At 44.1% G+C, this 19,013-nt stretch overlaps 2 protein-coding genes and 1 long non-coding RNA gene across 4 annotated transcripts in view; 2 read left to right on the forward strand and 1 right to left on the reverse strand.

The window, feature by feature from the left end:
• Window positions 1–5,062: 5,062 nt before the first annotated feature.
• On the forward strand, window positions 5,063–8,748 carry LOC134102140 (G-protein coupled receptor 35-like). The gene is made up of 2 exons (XM_062556144.1): window positions 5,063–5,199; window positions 7,475–8,748. The coding sequence occupies exon 2, from the start codon at window positions 7,482–7,484 to the stop codon at window positions 8,469–8,471; it is 990 nt and encodes a 329-aa protein (XP_062412128.1). The 5' UTR covers window positions 5,063–5,199; window positions 7,475–7,481; the 3' UTR covers window positions 8,472–8,748.
• A 104-nt stretch (window positions 8,749–8,852) lies between these two features.
• On the forward strand, window positions 8,853–10,925 carry LOC134102346 (uncharacterized). Its single transcript, XR_009941509.1, has 2 exons — window positions 8,853–10,002; window positions 10,235–10,925. It is a non-coding gene; the product is annotated as an uncharacterized LOC134102346 (long non-coding RNA).
• Window positions 10,926–11,197: 272 nt separating this feature from the next.
• Window positions 11,198–19,013, reverse strand: part of lim2.2 (lens intrinsic membrane protein 2.2) — a 35,462-nt gene continuing 27,646 nt past the window's right edge. For both annotated transcript variants that reach the window (XM_062556429.1, XM_062556428.1), the window contains exons 3-5: window positions 16,123–16,263; window positions 15,282–15,416; window positions 11,198–11,481 (exon numbers count right to left, since the gene is read on the reverse strand). In XM_062556429.1, coding sequence (XP_062412413.1) covers window positions 11,411–11,481; window positions 15,282–15,416; window positions 16,123–16,263 — 347 coding nt within the window. In that variant the 3' untranslated portion in view covers window positions 11,198–11,410. The remainder of the gene's footprint in view (window positions 11,482–15,281; window positions 15,417–16,122; window positions 16,264–19,013) is intronic.

Genomic DNA, 19,013 nt, shown 5'->3' on the forward strand with positions numbered 1-19,013 from the left:
GACACTGAATTTATTCTGAATAGAATAAATATAAAGTGCAAACACAACTTTGAGCAGCCTGAATTTATGGCCTATATTTCAATAGCCTAGGCCTAATGTAAAACATTCCGAATCTTTTGAATAAAATAAAAGTGGATCTTGAAAAAAAAAAAAGACCTTTGCATGCTGCGTTCTACATCCTCTGCTAATAGTTCAGATTTTCTTGTTGTTGAAGCTGACAATGGGATCTTTAACGTTTCTGCAGCCGCATTCAGCACTCATTCCCAGCTGTCCCATCGCTAAATGCTCTCTTGTGTTGCACCAAAATCCACGCAATCTTTAACAAACACTAATTTGCCTGTAAATGCATGCGTGATCACACGAGTAGACCTGAAGTTTCAGTATCAATGCACTTATTGTAAGTCAAAGGATTAACTTTCAGAACCCTGCTCCCTTCCTATACAGATGGTACGGGTTGAGAATGCTCCTTTCTTTGCCGCACATCGGGAATCCCGAAGGTTCGGGACTTTGTCATTAAAACTGCAACCGCAAGGGGGCAACATAAGACCGCCCTAATAACATGAAGGTTCGGCTCATGCCGGAAAACACGGAAAAACCCGAAGACGCTGCGCTGGTGACAAGCGGAGAAAAGAGACATGACGCTTGGCATGTCAGATTGCAGTTGCAGAGTTTTCGAATGTTTTACAGCCTACCTCACAGCTCTCTCACGCGACGTAGCCTATAACTCAGTCAGTCCAGCAGAGATGCCAGAGCAACGTTTTGGTCAATGGAGAGGGAGAAAAATGCTCCGCATATCCGTCTCATTTAATCATTAAAATGAAGGTGATGACTGGCGAAATTAATCAAATGACGTTTCAATAAACCATTGTTGAAATGAATGAAAATGGTTTTAGAAAATCGCCTATAGGCCTATCAGAAGGAAATAGCCTTCAATTCAACCTGAAAGACTTGATAGGCAACCTTAGATCAATTAATTAATTCATTACGGTTACAAGACCGCATTTCCGTGAATAGGCTATTATTGTCAAGGCGAAGACGAAAGAGATGGACAAGATGGACATTTAGGCTACATTTACATGCTAGGAATACTTAGAAATGTGTATAGGCTATTTTAAAATGGAGGCATGTTCATTTTAACCGGCGACGCTGGGTAGCCTACATGTACCCAGCACTTGTTATCACAGATTTTGTCCCCACCACTTTTGACAACTGAAAATAAAATGTATTTAAGAGAAATCTCTTTAATACATGCCTATGCTTGTCACTTTACTTATAACCGTAGGCTACATGCATGGAGAAGATCGCACATTTTGTAACATTGTAACAATGGATGGTCAGATATGTGATAGGGCAGTGAGGGTGATTCATTGTAACCATCGACTAGGCTAGGCCTAGCTCCGCAAAAGAAGTTTCTAGCAACTTATGTATCGTATGGATGTTCATGTTGATTCAGAGATAGGCATAGACTACCGTAGGCTGCTGTGCGTCAAGCTATATGACAGCATTTTATCATGTGAATTAATAACTAACGTCAGTTTAACATGTCAGAACTTTTGATCGGCGTTCCACCACCTCCCCTCACTATTCAAAATCAATTGTATTCATCACATTGCTATGGAGCATAGTAATGTTATACACCATCTGAAAGATTGGACTCTTGGGAATCCAAAACTGACCATTTTGTTATGTACAATCTGTAGGCCTATAGTGCTTTACATCACCAGATTAATCATACTGTCTTAATTAAATTGAATCAAAAATGCTAGCTGCAGTGTAGCTGCACTACAATATGTAGATGTAACATATTGGGTACTGAAATATTCACAAGAATCCATAGAAATTGAATCTTGCCCTTTATGCCCTTTTATCCAATATTATTACTGCAGATGTATATTCCATCTTATATACAACATATACATTGAACCAACAAAAATGCAAAATTAGAGACTTTTGTATAATTATTCCATATTTTGTGTAGTCATTCTAGATTCTGTATCAGAACACATACAGTACAATCCAAATAGTCTACAAGAAACTCAAGAGTGTTACCTTTCATTTGAGACCAAGATTATGCTTCTACACAAAGGGGTTCATGTGCAGTAAGCATTTGATTGTCAGTATGCATTTTGGATAGCCAAAAGTCCTATGGGGAGTTTCTAGGGGATTTTTAAAACGCATGAGCATACTTTGGCAAATAATGGTATACAGCTCATATTTCCTGCTATATTTATCTACTTATGCACCCAGCTTCACAAGACCTGGTGCTAGGACTCAGTTGTGTTTCTAGGTCATTCTACATATATGACTTAGAGGGCTGATAGGCTATGTGGTCAGTTCAGAGATGGTTGCTATCCACCAGGAAGAAAAAAAACAACGATATTTTAGCCTCTGTGGCCCTTTTGCAGTATATCACACTGTTAGGCTAGGCTACTCTGATTGTCTATACTGAAGCCTCAGTGTCTTTAGCTTTCCAGATCAAACATTTGATATAAGTCAAACTTGGTGGCGCTGTGCAATTTTAGGCAAACCTTAAAAAACTATTGTGTTAATGATGGCGTTAAGGGAATTCAACAAGTCCAGTCTAGTGGCCTACCTCCTAGTTATGGTTGCCAACCGTTCCGTATAATACGGAATAGTCCCGTATTTGACACCTAAAAGTCTTGTTCCGTATTGAACTAATACAGAACGCTGTTTGTTCCGTATTTTTGAGAAACTGCTCAATGCACACATACTACAATTAAAAACATGGGCTACACACAAAAAAGCCTTAAAAAACTCCCTGACGCAACGTGGAGCTTGCTGGTCTGCAAGGCATGGAGTGAGGTCCGGTGCTTCACCTGATAATTAGCTGCGCAATTGATCATGCAACCGCGGCCCGACAGAAAAGAAAACAAACGTGTTCTGCAATCAGGAGGAAATGCTTGCTAATTCGATGCGATTAAACATAGAGTCATATAATTAAGCGGTGGTATGAGCGTTCATTGCATGCACGTTTGCGCGACAGAAACTGAAACTACACAATAACGTTGTTGGCAAAGCTCCGCTTCAACCTGTTGGAGGGCTATTTCATTAACGACATTTAACAACGTGGATTCTTGCCACTTCCATAGAAACAGAACAGAGACTGTAGGCTACAATAGGCTACATTGTTTAGCATTGAGTATTGTTTAGGCAAATTTGAATATAACATGGTCAAAAGATTAGTGTTTCATTTAAAGATCTCCAGATAAGTTATTTACTTATCTGGAGATAATTTTAATTACATTACACCAATGTCCAATGATTTTAACGTTTTTAATTACACTACATCGCCTCCCTACGCCTCCCGACCCTGTCAACAGGATGACAGGATGACACGTCCAAAGACATGAAGCATTCTGGACTTTTGCTCTGGGGGCGCTGCTTCCGGGGGGCCTGGGCGGCGGGGCGGATCAGACTGTGTGTCCTGGTCGGGCCGTGGTGTGTGTTCGCGTGGTGTTGTGGTTGGGGTGGGGCTGGCGCGGGCCCCGTTCTCTCTGCTCGCGGATGGTGGTGGGGGGTGTCTGCGGATGGGTGGCGCCGCCTGTGGGCGGACTCTGGCTGGCCATGCTCAGCCATGCTGCTCCGACGCGCGGTTCAGGGGTGGTGTGTGGGTTCGCCTGGGGGGGGGGGGGCATTGGGGGGGGCATTGTGGGTGGGTGGATGTTGCGTGCGTGGTGGGTGGGTGGATGTTTTCATGCGTGGTGGACGATGTGCGGGATGCCTCTTCGGGTTTAACTGGGTAACCTATTCCTACGCACCTGTCCCCACAAAAGAGGTGTGTAAAAGCGTTTTGTAAACCCTCTATAGTATAACCATTTATATCACCATTGATATACTTATTAATACTTAATATGACTTACAGTAATACTAACACACTCTATTTCTCTTCCCTTTCCCCTATACCTCACCTGTGAGGTAAACCATTACCAGCCATCAACCATCTCTGTGCCTGTCCCTCATCACACCTGAAGTCACATCCCTCTGACTGCCCTACCATCGCCATTGCCTTCGCCATCCCTATGACTGCCCTAACATCGCCTGCTGTGGTTCCCTGCCCGAATCTTTGGCCCTCGGATCCCAGCGACCCATCACCTTCAGAAATAACTAATGGATTACTAATGGACAATTTATTCCCTACACTGGACTATTTGAACTTTCATTGTCATTGTAACTTTCAAACTACAAATGACTGTACTGTAACTGACCCAAGGCAGATGGGTTGGGCCCTTGAGTCGTGGGTCTGTCTGAGGTTTCTTCCTATATGTATCTCCAATTCTAGGGAGTTTTTCCTTGCCCCTGTTACTCATGGGCTCTCTTTGAATGTCTAACACTCTGTAAAGCGCCTTGAGACATGTGTAATGTATTGGCGCTCTATAAGCGACATTAAATTGAAATTGAAAAATTTACGCCTATTATAATTTATTTATGCTGGGCCGTTTACCATAAACAAAAGTTGGTATTATGTTTCCTGGATCTTTACATTCAGGCATTCAAATGAAATTTCATTATAAGGCATAGGCTATACGTTTTTTCTCCATTTGCCTACCAGTGTAGGCTATGATTGCATAAGGGAAACATCCCAAAACAATAACACCCATATAATTGCTGTTGTTTTCAGGAGTATTTCTCATGCAATCATGCAAAAGCAATGAACTATTGTAAATATATCTTACATTAGTAAAGCAGGCCTCTGATGTGCATATCACAAACTAGCACTTTAAGCACTTTTAGCACAGTATTGACTGCTTTGAAGTGAAAGTGCATACAATATAGTATAATAATAATTGTGACAATGATAATCATAATGATGATTTGATGTGGGGTGGAGGTACGTGTGGGCCCTATGACCCCAAAGTCTGCCATAACCGGGCCTCAAGTTTGAGGCTATTAGTGTGTCGTCGTCGTCGTCCCCCCCCCCCCCCCCCCCCCCCCCCCCAAGGTATTTTGGTTCCGTATTTTATTTTCTCAGAGTTGGCAACCCTACTCCTAGTAGTCCCACACATTTACGTCACAGCTGTTCATCCACATAAAACTAGTCTGGCGCGTAGGCTACTAAACCGAAAGTAGATTTCCCGTGTCCGTGCAGGCGTGCGGAATGCTCGTTGTGTGAGGACTGTTCATTTTTGTAGGCTACTGGATAAACGCTGCGACACCTCCTGCAGATGTTTCATTCGACAGGTAAGGCGAAAATCTGAAAACTGTCAAATTGACTCTGTAAAAAATACCAGAGAGGAGGAGGTGGATTCAGTTCACCACCTCTGTGTCCGCTTTCCGCGACCGCGAGGCTGCAGGTGTTCTAAGGCTATTTATCAGTTTGGATTTGTTCTAAAGTAGGGGAAAAACAGGATAAACGGGAAGGAAATCGATTGTTTGGAAAGGGAGCCCCCTCTGGGAATCCCACCCCGAAGGGAATTCGGAGATTAGAAAAGGTTTATGTCACGGTCAAGATACAGTATGCGCTTAAGATACGGCTGTGCTGTTCAAATAGGATTATTATTGCATCTGTGTATCATTGACTAGAATAGCACTGACAAACACTGACATACTGACACTATACATAAGAAACAAGTTTCAACTGAAAATCCCCGGGTCATTTACCGATTCCACGCCATCTCTCTCTCCCACTCGCGTCTTGTCTGCCTCTTTAATGTCTCGTTTGTAAATTTCATAACTATACCACTAAAGGTTTCCGTTGTGACATGGGACAGATCAAAGTGCAGCAAATGTCAGAGCGAGTGTGTTTCCCATACTACTCCTGGCTATTTTAACCAAATGAGATGATTGAGCCACAGTAAAATGATATGAGTTCCTGTTATACTGTATACTTATGAGCACAACTGTATTATATTCTGGATTGCAATCCTGAATCCAGAGTGCTGGAATCCTTCTAATAGGAAACATGCTCTGACTTGTTTATTGTTCTACTCTCCTAAACTAAACTGCATCTTGAGCCAAGAACTCCATGAACAGCAGCTGTAAAAATAGCTCCACATAACATTTCCTTAATGAGTTCTATTCATTCATCTCCTCCTTATCCCACTTGTGTTTGTCTTGATGGGTAAATGATTAGCAAAAGGCAGCTTTAGAGAAGACATATAGAGATAGATAGAGAGAGAGAGAGAGAGAGAGAGAGAGAGAGATGTAGACATATACAGATACAATAGATCAGGGACGTGCACAGGAATTTTGAGGGGCAGTTGCTCGGACCTGAAAAAAGGGCACCCCCCCCCCCCCCCCCCTAAAAAAAATAGATAAAAAAAACACAACTCATCTCTTGGCCTATCTTCCCTATGTGCCTCATCCTGGTCCACATTTTCCAGGTTCTGGGGGCTTGTGGCTGCTCCTCATCTTATAACGTAGCCTATGAAAAGTTGTCATTACTAGGCTAAAATATGAGTCTGATTAATTAATCAATTCGCCTACACAGTGTCATCTTTATCACAGTGCATAGTGTCTCACCTGCTGTTTTTTTTGTAGCCAACCCTGCATTGATGTGCTACCCTTTGCTGCCTAGGCCTACTTGAGTTGTCTCTCCCTCTCCTGAATTTTTTCAGTGATCATTTTTACTTCATTACCACAAATAGTGATAGGATTTAGGCATTCAACCATTTTGAATTAAATAATGAATGTGATGCATTAGGCTACTTCCATCATTCATTCAATGTGAGAAACGAATTGTATTATGCCTATACCAAAAAAAATAGGCTAGCCTGCTATGGGACAACGGGCTGCTTGTCTGCTTGCAGGCTGTCTGATTATTAAGGCTAAACGTAGCAAACTCAGCCTGGATTTATGGAGATTGTAATTAATATCATACAACTTCATGATGATTATTGTTCGTTTGTTATACATCACAAACTAACCTTTTCCGACAACGTTGAGGAGGCAGTCGGTCTCACCAGACAACCGCGACAATATCTTTCGTCTAGGGCCGCGATAGACTGTCATGCAGGCTCAACTCAGGTGCCGGTCGCGTGCAGCGCTGCAACTACAGTAGCGTACGTAAACAGAATTTGCCCTCCTTCTGACTTTCGCTATCGGTGCCCCATTGGAAGTGAATGAGGCTACTTTTACTTCGCGATTTTTAAAAAATCTAGGCCCACGTGAAATTCTGCATCCATTGTAGCCTACGATTTATTATTATTTTTTGCCCTCGGAAGGGCAACATGAGTCGAGAAGGGCACATGGGCAGTTGCCCGAGCAACCTGAGCAACCCCCCTGTGCACGTCCCTGCAATAGATAGAGATATGTAGTCAGAGAGAGATATCATCTATAGCCTAGTCTTTATTGTTTTCTTTCTTTGTCTTTTATATGATGTTTATGTTTTAGTTTTGTCTGTTTTTTTTGTCTACATCTCTGAATATTTATGTTGTGATGAGATGTGTGATGGCCACACAAATTTCTCCTTGATTGATAGTGAGGTTCACCTTGACCTTGATGTTGTGTGTGTCAGGGTGAAGATGACTCACTTTAATCTGACCATTGCGGAGGAGATGCAGCTGTTCCAGAGAGAGACTCACTGTAATCTGACCATCGGGGAGGAGGTGCGGGTGTTCCAAATGGTGACGGCCATCCCCACGTTCGTCCTCGGTGTTCTGGTCAACTCTGCGGTACTGGTGCTCTTCTGTCGGCAGTGGCGGAACTGCAGCGACATGATGGTGTACCTGACCAACCTGGCACTGGCCGACATCTGCGTCCTGGTGTCGCTGCCCTTCAGGATGTACTCGTACCAGAACCCCTGGCCCTTCTCCATCAGCTCCTGCCTGGTCTTCGTCTCCACCTACTTCGTCAACATGTACGTCAGCATCTTCACCACCGTGGCCATTAGTGTCGTCCGCTACGTGGCTGTTAAGTACCCCTTCAAGGCGCATGCTGTTATGTCCCCGTGGAAGGCGCTGGTGGTGTGTGTGAGCATCTGGGCGGTCATTGCCTCCCTGAGCGCCACGTTCCACTCTGTAGATAAGCCGCAAGGAAATTCGTCAGAAAACTCGCCTAGTTTCAAGTGCTTCCAGAAGAACTCAAACCGACCGCTCCCCCTCTCCTTCATCCTGACGCTGGACGTTGTGGGTTACATGCTGCCGTTCGTCATCATCACGTACTGCTCGGTGATGGTGATCCGCACCCTCTCCAGGAGGACGGACTCAGAGGGTGACAGCACACAGAAGAGCAAGTCGGTGAACATCATCACCGCCAACCTCGCCATCTTCATCGTCTGCTTCTCGCCGCTCCACTTCGGCTACCTGTTCAAGTTCCTGTGCGAGACCTACTCAAAAAACTGTGCCCTGAAGCAGTTTGCCCACTCTTTCGTCCACGTGGCCAACAGCCTGGCATCCACCAACTGCTTCCTGGACGCCTTCAGCTACTACTTCCTGGCGCGTGGCAGCTGGGGGACTGTGAATGACGCGTGCTGTGGCACCCAGCACAGGGAGACGGTCAACACCGTGATCTGACCGTCAGGGTCAGGCTAGTTGTGGTAGTTGTGAAATAACTGAAACACCTTCGCTCACCCCCTAGCATTCCGAACTCCGCCGTTTTCAGCCGAGCTTGCAGTAGGCTTGAATCTATTAGATTGGGCATAACGTACCCTATGCAGCTAAATCGCTATTTTTAAACCATTAAAACGGTTCCATGTAACTCCACACTGTATTGGTAGACTTCTGAGGGTCCTGACATTTAAAACGAGATACTGAGAACTTTGGAAATGCACAGGAAGTTTATTAAAAAAGACTGTTTACAAGCAGTACCTTCATAGAATCTCTCCGCTGGGCGCCATCTTGTAATCAAGTCGCGATAAGCCGACTGACGAGCACGAACGAACAGGAAGGACAGGGGAACATATTGCAAAAGTAATTCCATAGGAAATATATAGTTATACTGTCTACATGAGCATGATGAGTAACAAAGCTCAAAATGTTTGCAATATGTCCCCCTGTCTTTCCTGTTCGTTTGTGCTCGTCAGTCGACTTATCGCGACTTCACCACAAGATGGCGCCCAGCTGAGAGATTCTATGAAGGTACTGCTTGAATAAACAGTCTTTTTTAATAAACTTCCTGTGCACTTCCAAAGTTCTAAGTATAATATGAAATGCACGGATAACAATAGTGTGCTTTTGCAAGCACACTAATAATAATATGAAACGCACGGATAACAATAGTGTGCTTTGCTTGCAGCAAGCACACTAACAAGCACACTGCTGTACAGGACTCATATCATGTACAGTAATAGAGCCTTGAATTTCTCTGTGGATACAAGTCTGTTAAGTCTCAACACCTCCTGCAAGTGGTTCCATTTGATTGGTCCAAAAGACTGAAAAGCTAATTTGCCAATCTCAGTTCTCACTCGAGGAGTTTCTAGGGTAATAAAACTTTGTGATCTTGTACTATGTCTGCCATGTCTAATTTTTAAAAGTGAAGTAAGGTAAGAAGGTAATTTACCTTGTAATGCCTTGTACTGTAGATAAATAGGAGGCAATGTCTTTCCCTCCTCTCATACAGAGAAGACCATCCTATATTCTTATACAGTTTACAGTGATGAGTTTTAAAAGCATCACCTGTGACAAAACGTATAGCACTATGGTAAATATTATTTACAGCAATTACCATTTTATTTGACCCTTAAATGCATTTACTGTATGTTCCCTAAATGGTACACAAATTGAACAAGTTGCCCAATACAAATATCTTGGATTTTGGCTTGATAATAAGCTGTCTTTTAAAACACATGTGCTTGAGCTCACAAAGAAGGTTAAAGCTAAGCTAGGTGCCCTATATAGGATCAGGTCTTGCCTTTCCCTTGAGAGCAGAAAGACCGTTGTTCAATCAACCATTCTGTCAGTCCTAGACTATGGCGATATTCTCTATATGCATACAGCGCCTTCCACCTTGAAAGCTCTTGACAAAGTTTACGATAGTGCTATACGTTTTGTCACAGGTGATGCCGGCGTACTTACCGAAGCAATACATGTTTAGGATTTACTTATTGTGACATAATGTGACCTGTTATCTGTTGTTATGATTAAATAAATGAGGTAATTTCACAATAGCTATATGGTATCAGGGCTGTAAAATACTGTTTTGTCTTTTCGAAAGGTTTTCTGTACGGTGGAGAGTTGTTGAAATCCTTTCGAAAAGACAAAACAGTATTTTACAGCCCTGATACCATACAGTTATTGTGAAATTACCTTATTTATTTCATCATAATAACAGATAACAGGTCACATTTTACCATCAAACTAACTACTACAAAAACTTTAACCACTGTGTAATTGTGCCATAATACTTAGAAGTTACTATAATTCAGTCCTTCATAGCACCATCATGTTGGCATAATTACAGAAATATTATGTCACAATAAGTAAATCCTAAATATTTATTGCTTCAGTAAGTACATTATTTACAGCAGTTATTACCATTTTATTTTACCCAAGTTATTTGCATTGTTTTTGTATGCACAGTAATTGTCTAGAAATTAGACATTAATTATTTGTAATATGTAGTTTAAAAATATTATTACCATGAAACTGCATAATATTACCATAACATTACCCACTTGTTACCGATCTGTAATGTAAAGTGTTACCGTAAAGGTAATTCTATAAGCACTAGGACTGTTTTGCTTGATGCTGTATTGAGGCATGACCTGAAAATAATCTAAATATCCATGTGATGTTGTTCAATGTATAATGTTGTTGAATGAAGTTCAGGTGCTAATTGTGAAGGGTGATTTGTTAACTTCTCAACAGTTGAAAATAATACAAGTGTTAACTTATTTGAACTTCTACTGATGATGTTAAGAGAAGAAAGACTGTATTGCTTTGCATGTTTTAGAGTTATATGAGCAGAGCATCTCGTTACGGATTTCACAATGGATCTGAAGTTTATCTTTTATTAAAAGGGGAGTCACATTTGGGCTGAGTAAAGAGATGATTTAAGCATTATAAGCTGTTACAGGAGATGATGTGTTATTCATATTTTACCAATAACACTATGGGCTGGTGTGATGTGGTGTAGTGTTTTAGTGTGTGTGTGTGTGTGTGTGTGTGTGTGTAATGATGATCATATGCCGGGGAGGTCTGGTGTTGTAGTGTGTGTGCGTGCATGCGTGAGTGTAGTGTGTGTTGTACTGATCATCAACAGTCAGACAGTAGAGGCCACAGATGTCCAAAACATGTTTTTGTTTTTTATATTTTTAATGTTTTTAGTTTTTCATGCTTGCACATGTACAGTCGTGGCGCCTGGCCCCCGCTACACCGAGCCAGTGGCGTTTCAGTGTGCGGACAGCAGTCTCCTCACAAGGTGAAGGGTTGGGAGTCGCTGACCTCTCTCATTACAGTGTGTGTGTGTGTGTGTGTGTGTGTGTGTGTGTGTGTGTGTGTGTGCGCACGCACGCTCAGCTGTCTGACAGGTCTGGTGGTGGAGGTTCTGCTGTATTCCGCTGATAGGCACAGAGCTGAAACCCACCTAAGACAAACAGACAAACAGAGTGATCAGTATCAGCAAACACCATTACTACCAAACACCATTACTGCCAACCAAACACCATCACTGCCAATCAAACATCATTACTGCCAATCAAACACCATTACTGCCAATCAAACGCCATTACTGCTACCAAACAACATTACTATCAAACACCATCACTACCAAACACTATTGCTGCCTATCAAATGCCATTACTTCCTGGGAAACACAGAAAACAAACAGATTTGCCTCCTTTCCTATCCGATGGAGCCTTATTGCTCATTCACTCACTAAATGTTAGTGTTATTAGCGTAAGGTGACCAGATGACTAGGGACATCTGGTCACCCTTCATTAGCGGCCTAGCCAACTATTGTTTACCATTCAGGCTCAACCAAGTATCCAATTTCATTCAGGCTCAACCAAGTACTGAGTATCATTCAGGCTAAACCAAGTATTACTGTAAGTTTCATACAGTCTGAACAAAAAACAAAAAAACAAAAACTGGTTTTCATGCCAGTTCAACCAAGTATCAGATTTCATACGGCCTCAGCCAAGTATCAGTCACTCAAGGTTTGTGATGGTGAGGTTGGCATTGCCAGTGTACAGCAATAGAGTGTGATGGTGAAGTTGTCATTGCCAGTGTGCAGCAATAGAGTGTGATGGTGAAGTTGGCATTGCCAGCGTGTAGTGATAGAGTAATTGTGTAGTTGGCATTGCCGGCGTGCAGTAATAGAGTGTGATGGTGAGGTTGGCATTGCCAGTGTGTAGTGATAGAATAATTGGGTAGTTGGCATTGCCAGCGTGCAGTAATAGAGTGTGATGGTGAGGTTGGCATTGCCAGCGTGTAGTGATAGAGTAATTGGGTAGTTGGCATTGCCAGCATACAGTAATAGAGTGTGATGGTGAGGTTGGCTTTGCCAGCATGCAGCAATAGAGTTTGATGGTGAGGTTGGCATTGCCAGCGTGCAGCAATAGAGTGTGATGGTGAGGTTGGCATTGCCAGCGTGCAGCAATAGAGTGTGATGGTGAGGTTGGCATTGCCAGCGTGTAGTGATAGAGTAATTGGGTAGTTGGCATTGCCAGGGTACAGTAATAGAGTGTGATGGTGAGGTTGGCATTGCCAGCGTGCAGCAATAGAGTGTGATGGTGAGGTTGGCATTGCCAGCGTGCAGCAATAGAGTGTGATGGTGAGGTTGGCATTGCCAGCGTGCAGCAATAGAGTGTGATGGTGAGGTTGGCATTGCCAGCGTGCAGCAATAGAGTGTGATGGTGAGGTTGGCATTGCCAGCGTACAGTAATAGAGTGTGATGGTGAGGTTGGCATTGCCAGCGTGCAGCAATAGAGTGTGATGGTGAGGTTGGCATTGCCAGCGTGCAGCAATAGAGTGTGATGGTGAGGTTGGCATTGCCAGCGTGCAGCAATAGAGTGTGATGGTGAGGTTGGCATTGCCAGCGTGCAGCAATAGAGTGTGATGGTGAGGTTGGCATTGCCAGCGTGTAGTGATAGAGTAATTGGGTAGTTGGCATTGCCAGCGTGCAGTAATAGAGTGTGATGGTGAGGTTGGCATTGCCAGCGTGCAGTAATACAGTGTGATGGTGAGGTTGGCATTGCCAGCGTGTAGTGATAGAGTAATTGGGTAGTTGGCATTGCCAGCGTACAGTAATAGAGTGTGATGGTGAAGTTGGATTTGCCAGCATGCAGCGATAGAGTGTGATGGTGAGGTTGGCATTGCCAGCGTGCAGTAATAGAGTGTGATGGTGAGGTTGGCATTGCCAGCGTGTAGTGATAGAGTAATTGGGTAGTTGGCATTGCCAGCGTACAATAATAGAGTGTGATGGTGAGGTTGGCATTGCCAGCGTACAGCAATAGAGTGTGATGGTGAGGTTGGCATTGCCAGCGTGTAGTGATAGAGTAATTGTGTAGTTGGCATTGCCAGCGTGCAGTAATAGAGTGTGATGGTGAGGTTGGCATTGCCAGTGTGTAGTGATAGAATAATTGGGTAGTTGGCATTGCCAGGGTACAGTAATAGAGTGTGATGGTGAGGTTGGCATTGCCAGCGTGCAGCAATAGAGTGTGATGGTGAGGTTGGCATTGCCAGCGTGCAGCAATAGAGTGTGATGGTGAGGTTGGCATTGCCAGCGTGCAGCAATAGAGTGTGATGGTGAGGTTGGCATTGCCAGCGTACAGCAATAGAGTGTGATGGTGAGGTTGGCATTGCCAGCGTGCAGCAATAGAGTGTGATGGTGAGGTTGGCATTGCCAGCGTGCAGCAATAGAGTGTGATGGTGAGGTTGGCATTGCCAGCGTACAGTAATAGAGTGTGATGGTGAGGTTGGCATTGCCAGCGTGCAGCAATAGAGTGTGATGGTGAGGTTGGCATTGCCAGCGTGTAGTGATAGAGTAATTGGGTAGTTGGCATTGCCAGCGTGCAGTAATAGAGTGTGATGGTGAGGTTGGCATTGCCAGCGTGCAGTAATACAGTGTGATGGTGAGGTTGGCATTGCCAGCGTGTAGTGATAGAGTAATTGGGTAGTTGGCATTGCCAGCGTACAGTAATAGAGTGTGATGGTGAAGTTGGCTTTGCCAGCATGCAGCGATAGAGTGTGATGGTGAGGTTGGCATTGCCAGCGTGCAGTAATAGAGTGTGATGGTGAGGTTGGCATTGCCAGCGTGTAGTGATAGAGTAATTGGGTAGTTGGCATTGCCAGCGTACAGTAATAGAGTGTGATGGTGAGGTTGGCATTGCCAGCGTACAGCAATAGAGTGTGATGGTGAGGTTGGCATTGCCAGCGTGTAGTGATAGAGTAATTGTGTAGTTGGCATTGCCAGCGTGCAGTAATAGAGTGTGATGGTGAGGTTGGCATTGCCAGTGTGTAGTGATAGAATAATTGGGTAGTTGGCATTGCCAGCGTGCAGTAATAGAGTGTGATGGTGAGGTTGGCATTGCCAGCGTGTAGTGATAGAGTAATTGGGTAGTTGGCATTGCCAGCGTACAGTAATAGAGTGTGATGGTGAGGTTGGCTTTGCCAGCATGCAGCAATAGAGTGTGATGGTGAGGTTGGCATTGCCAGCGTGCAGCAATAGAGTGTGATGGTGAGGTTGGCATTGCCAGCGTGCAGCAATAGAGTGTGATGGTGAGGTTGGCATTGCCAGCGTGCAGCAATAGAGTGTGATGGTGAGGTTGGCATTGCCAGCGTGTAGTGATAGAGTAATTGGGTAGTTGGCATTGCCAGGGTACAGTAATAGAGTGTGATGGTGAGGTTGGCATTGCCAGCGTGTAGTGATAGAGTAATATGGTAGTTGGCATTGCCAGGGTACAGTAATAGAGTGTGATGGTGAGGTTGGCATTGCCAGCGTGCAGCAATAGAGTGTGATGGTGAGGTTGGCATTGCCAGCGTGCAGCAATAGAGTGTGATGGTGAGGTTGGCATTGCCAGCGTGCAGCAATAGAGTGTGATGGTGAGGTTGGCATTGCCAGCGTACAGCAATAGAGTGTGATGGTGAGGTTGGCATTGCCAGCGTGCAGCAATAGAGTGTGATGGTGAGGTTGGCATTGCCAGCGTGCAGCAATAGAGTGTGATGGTGAGGTTGGCATTGCCAGCGTGCAGCAATAGAGTGTGATGGTGAGGTTGGCATTGCCAGTGTGCAGCAATAGAGTGTGATGGTGAGGTTGGCATTGCCAGCGTGTAGTGATAGAGTAATTGGGTAGTTGGCATTGCCAGCGTGAAGCAATAGAGTGTGATGGTGAGGTTGGCATTGCCAGCGTGCAGCAATAGAGTGTGATGGTGAGGTTGGCATTACCAGCGGTGAAGGCGAGGATGATGCCCAGCCAGCCCAGGATGTAGGACCAGGAGAATCGCCAGTCGATGTAGCGCTTGCCAAAGAAGTTGACTGTCACCCCCGTGTAGATTGCCAAGGCGAGCAGTGCAAGAAAACCTGAGAGAGGACAGAGAGGTTACCATGCCGACAAATGAAAGTACATGCAGTGTGTCTGTCATTGTATTAGTCCCATTACGGTTTAAAGTTATGTCACTGTTCAATCTAGTTATTTCACTGCAATACCTAGTTATTTCATTGCTATATCTATACTAGTTATTTCACTGCTAAATATCCCCTCCATAAGTATTGGAACAGAAAGTATTGGTACAGAAAAGCAAGTGTACAGGTTGTAAACATGAATGTGAGTTTGAAGGAGAGTTTGGGTGTGTGTGTGTGTGTGTGTGTGCGTGTGTGTGTGTGTGTGTGTGTGTGTGTGTGTGTGTGTGTGTGTGTGTGTGTGTGTGTGTGTGTGTGTGTGTGTGTGTGTGTGTGTGTGTATGTGCGTGTGTGTGTGTGTGTGTGTGTGTGTGTGTGTGTATGTGCGTGTGTGTGTGTGTGTGTGTGCAGACCTGACAGCAGCAGGGCGATGCCTCCGGTGCGCACCCTCCTGCTCTTGGCTCCGTTGGTGTGTGTGTGTGTGTGTGTGTATGTGCGTGCGTGCGTGCGTGCGTGTGTGTGTGTGTGTGTGTGTGTGTGTGCAGACCTGACAGCAGCAGGGCGATGCCTCCGGTGCGCACCCTCCTGCTCTTGGCTCCGTTGGTGTGTGTGTGTGTGTGTGTGTGTGTGTGTGTGTGTGTGTGTGTGTGTGTGTGTGTGTGCAGACCTGACAGCAGCAGGGCGATGCCTCCGGTGCGCACCCTCCTGCTCTTGGCTCCGTTGGCGAAGGCGCTGAGGCCGAGCACCACTCCAGCAAAGCAGCTCAGGATGGACAGCAGCATGAACGCACGCGTGGCGTCCCAGAAAGCTGTGGAGAACACACACACACACACACACACACACACACACACACGAACACACATACACACACACACACACACACACACACACACACACACACACACACACATGAACACACATACTGTCGTGTCTCCTAGGCCCCACCCATGGAGCACCGAACGCATGCGTGAATTCGCGCCCACTTCGCTGTTTTTGCGTCAGCGCAAATCAGCCAGATGTGAGATGTCCTCTCAAGGAGAGACACCTGCCTTGAAAACTATGCTTAGGTAGATAAAGAAAGTAACGTAACAGAAACCATATAGTACACTGTTGTCCCGCTAACCACTATTGAATCAAGTGCGCCAGTTTGAATGAAAGAGAAGGAATGTGCGTAACTGTTGAAGTGTGTGTGTGTGTGTGTGTGATTAGGCCTATTTGAACAAATAGCTCCGAAAGACTGAAATGAACACTTGGTGATGAGGAACGTGTGAGACTGAAAGTTGTGAAGACTGGATGAATGACGCTATAAAATTCTTATCCAATAAACGACAGAATGACTGAACAAAATGTTATGCTATGAAAGTGCTGACTAATACAACATACCAGAAGTATTACGTTAGATATGGGGTTTTGGGGAATAATGTATGAAAATACTATAAACGACTTACGTGCCTTCAACAAAGACATGCCTTTTCTTACCTGATTAAATAAACCACGACAATGTAACCAAATGCAATGAAATACTTATAATCCTGAATGTAACAAATATACTCCCTGCGAACGCAAATGTGTACGATGTTTGAACGTAACCAACCAACATGTTTAAATAGGCTATACACTGTTGAATGTAACCAAGTACTCTCAATAGAATGTAATATGCATGCTACATCTTAATGTGTAATGCCTGTTATCAAATGTAAACTGTTTGTGTGTTAAAACCTGTAAATGCCGATATTGAATGCATCTCTGTCTCAACTAGAATGTTCTCGTCAACACTGAATGTAGGCTATGTAAAACTCCGCTTTGTAACCCGGAGATGTGTGCCTTTGACTGTCTAGAACAGGGGTGTCCAAACTTTTTGGCTCAAGGGCCACATTGGGTCTTGGAAATTGACCGGTGGGCCATAACCCCCCCCCCCCCCCCCACCCTAACCCTAACCCTAACCCCCCCCCCCCCCCCCCCCCCATTTGACATGTACACAATGCAGTATACATAACATAACATATATAACTATTTCAATGATAATAATGACAAAGTTATTTTGTTGTAGAAAATAAATTCTTTAAGAAATACGGTTAATATGAGGCTGTTTAAGTCATTTATAAATGGTGCACTGTCACTTTAAGACTCTTGCCGGCTCCACTCAGTGGCTGCTGTGCCTATCACCGTTGCTCAGTAGTGAAACTACTGCTGTCTTCACGTTTTTCTTAAACGTTTCTTATAAGAAGGAGATAACAGTTATCAACAATGACAAGCCAGCTGGCGCGCTCTTTACCTTTCGTGCGCGCTCAAACGCGTTCCCAATTAGCCAACGTTATGAGTAACGTTATGACTTATGAGTATCATCTCTATGTAACATGCTGTTTTGATATTGACATTGTAAACGTTCTCTAAGAAGAGTGTAAAGGAGTTTGCAGTAATGTTAACCACAACGTCGTTGCTGGAAAGAAATAGCGAACAGCCAATGATAAGTGTGGCGGGCCATATCTATAATAAACTAATAAATGCTCCGCGGGCCGCACTAAAGTGCGTCGCGGGCCGCAGTTGGCCCGCGGGCCGTAGTTTGGACACCCCTGGTCTAGAATGTTCTGAAGTAAGTTTAGTTCCCATAAAGTTCTGTGAAGAGGGGTCCGCCCCAGGAATGTGTAGGGGAGGACCATGGGGTCACGAGAAAATGAGGACTATAAGTAGCAGGTCAACTAAAGTTCGGGGCGGCTTCTTCTTCTTTCCTTGTCTTAAGTGTTGTGTTACTCTGTAGCTCCTGATAGTCATTATGTGAACTCCGTACGTCGTCGCGAAGCCAAGGATGCGGGACTTAGTGCTCCAGTGAGAATCGTAACTCCGCATCATCCACCTGCTGCTCGTGGCCTTACACCCGGACAAGGGAGATCACTGAACGAGAATTCATTTGGACTCTTTGTTTTTTTCGACACTATTGGATTAATTTCTTTCGTTTTTCCTTTTTCAACACAAAATGGAATTACGACGACTATTGGATTAATTTCTTTCGTTTTTCCTCTTTCAACACAAAATGGAATTACGACGACTATTGGATTAATTTCTTACGTTTTTCCTTTTTCAACACAAAATGGAATTACGACGACTATTGGATTAATTTCTTACGTTTTTCCCTTTTCAACACAAAATGGAATTACTACGTCTATTGGATTAATTTCTTTTGTTTTTCCTTCTCACCACAAAATGGAATTATCTCTCTCCTACATATTGTAACCAACAAGCTGTATTGTGCCGCATTTTTGCTGTATTTAAAAATGCTGAATTATAAAACTATTTTAATCCAACGTCCGATTCTTTCAGCTTGTATTCTGTTTTGGGACGAGGCTACCACTTCCCAAACAGGATGGTAAAGATAACGTCTATCTTCTGTGATTCTTTTCTATTCTTTCTGAGTCTTAGTTTAAGCCTTGAAACTAAGCACCTCTTATAAATGACCTGAGTTTCAGCTGTTTACTGAGACCGAATGTTTTACGTGTGAGTTAACTGTCAGGGCCTTGATGTTCCACTGCCTTCTGATATACTAAAAAGCCTGGTTATTCT

Source organism: Sardina pilchardus, chromosome 15, assembly GCF_963854185.1.
Source record: "Sardina pilchardus chromosome 15, fSarPil1.1, whole genome shotgun sequence".
Taxonomy (NCBI): Eukaryota; Metazoa; Chordata; class Actinopteri; order Clupeiformes; family Clupeidae; genus Sardina; species Sardina pilchardus.

Coding starts and splice junctions, on each gene's coding strand:
- LOC134102140 (XM_062556144.1), top strand. CDS start 7,482: ATGACTCACTTTAATCTGACCATTGCGGAGGAGATGCAGCTGTTCCAG.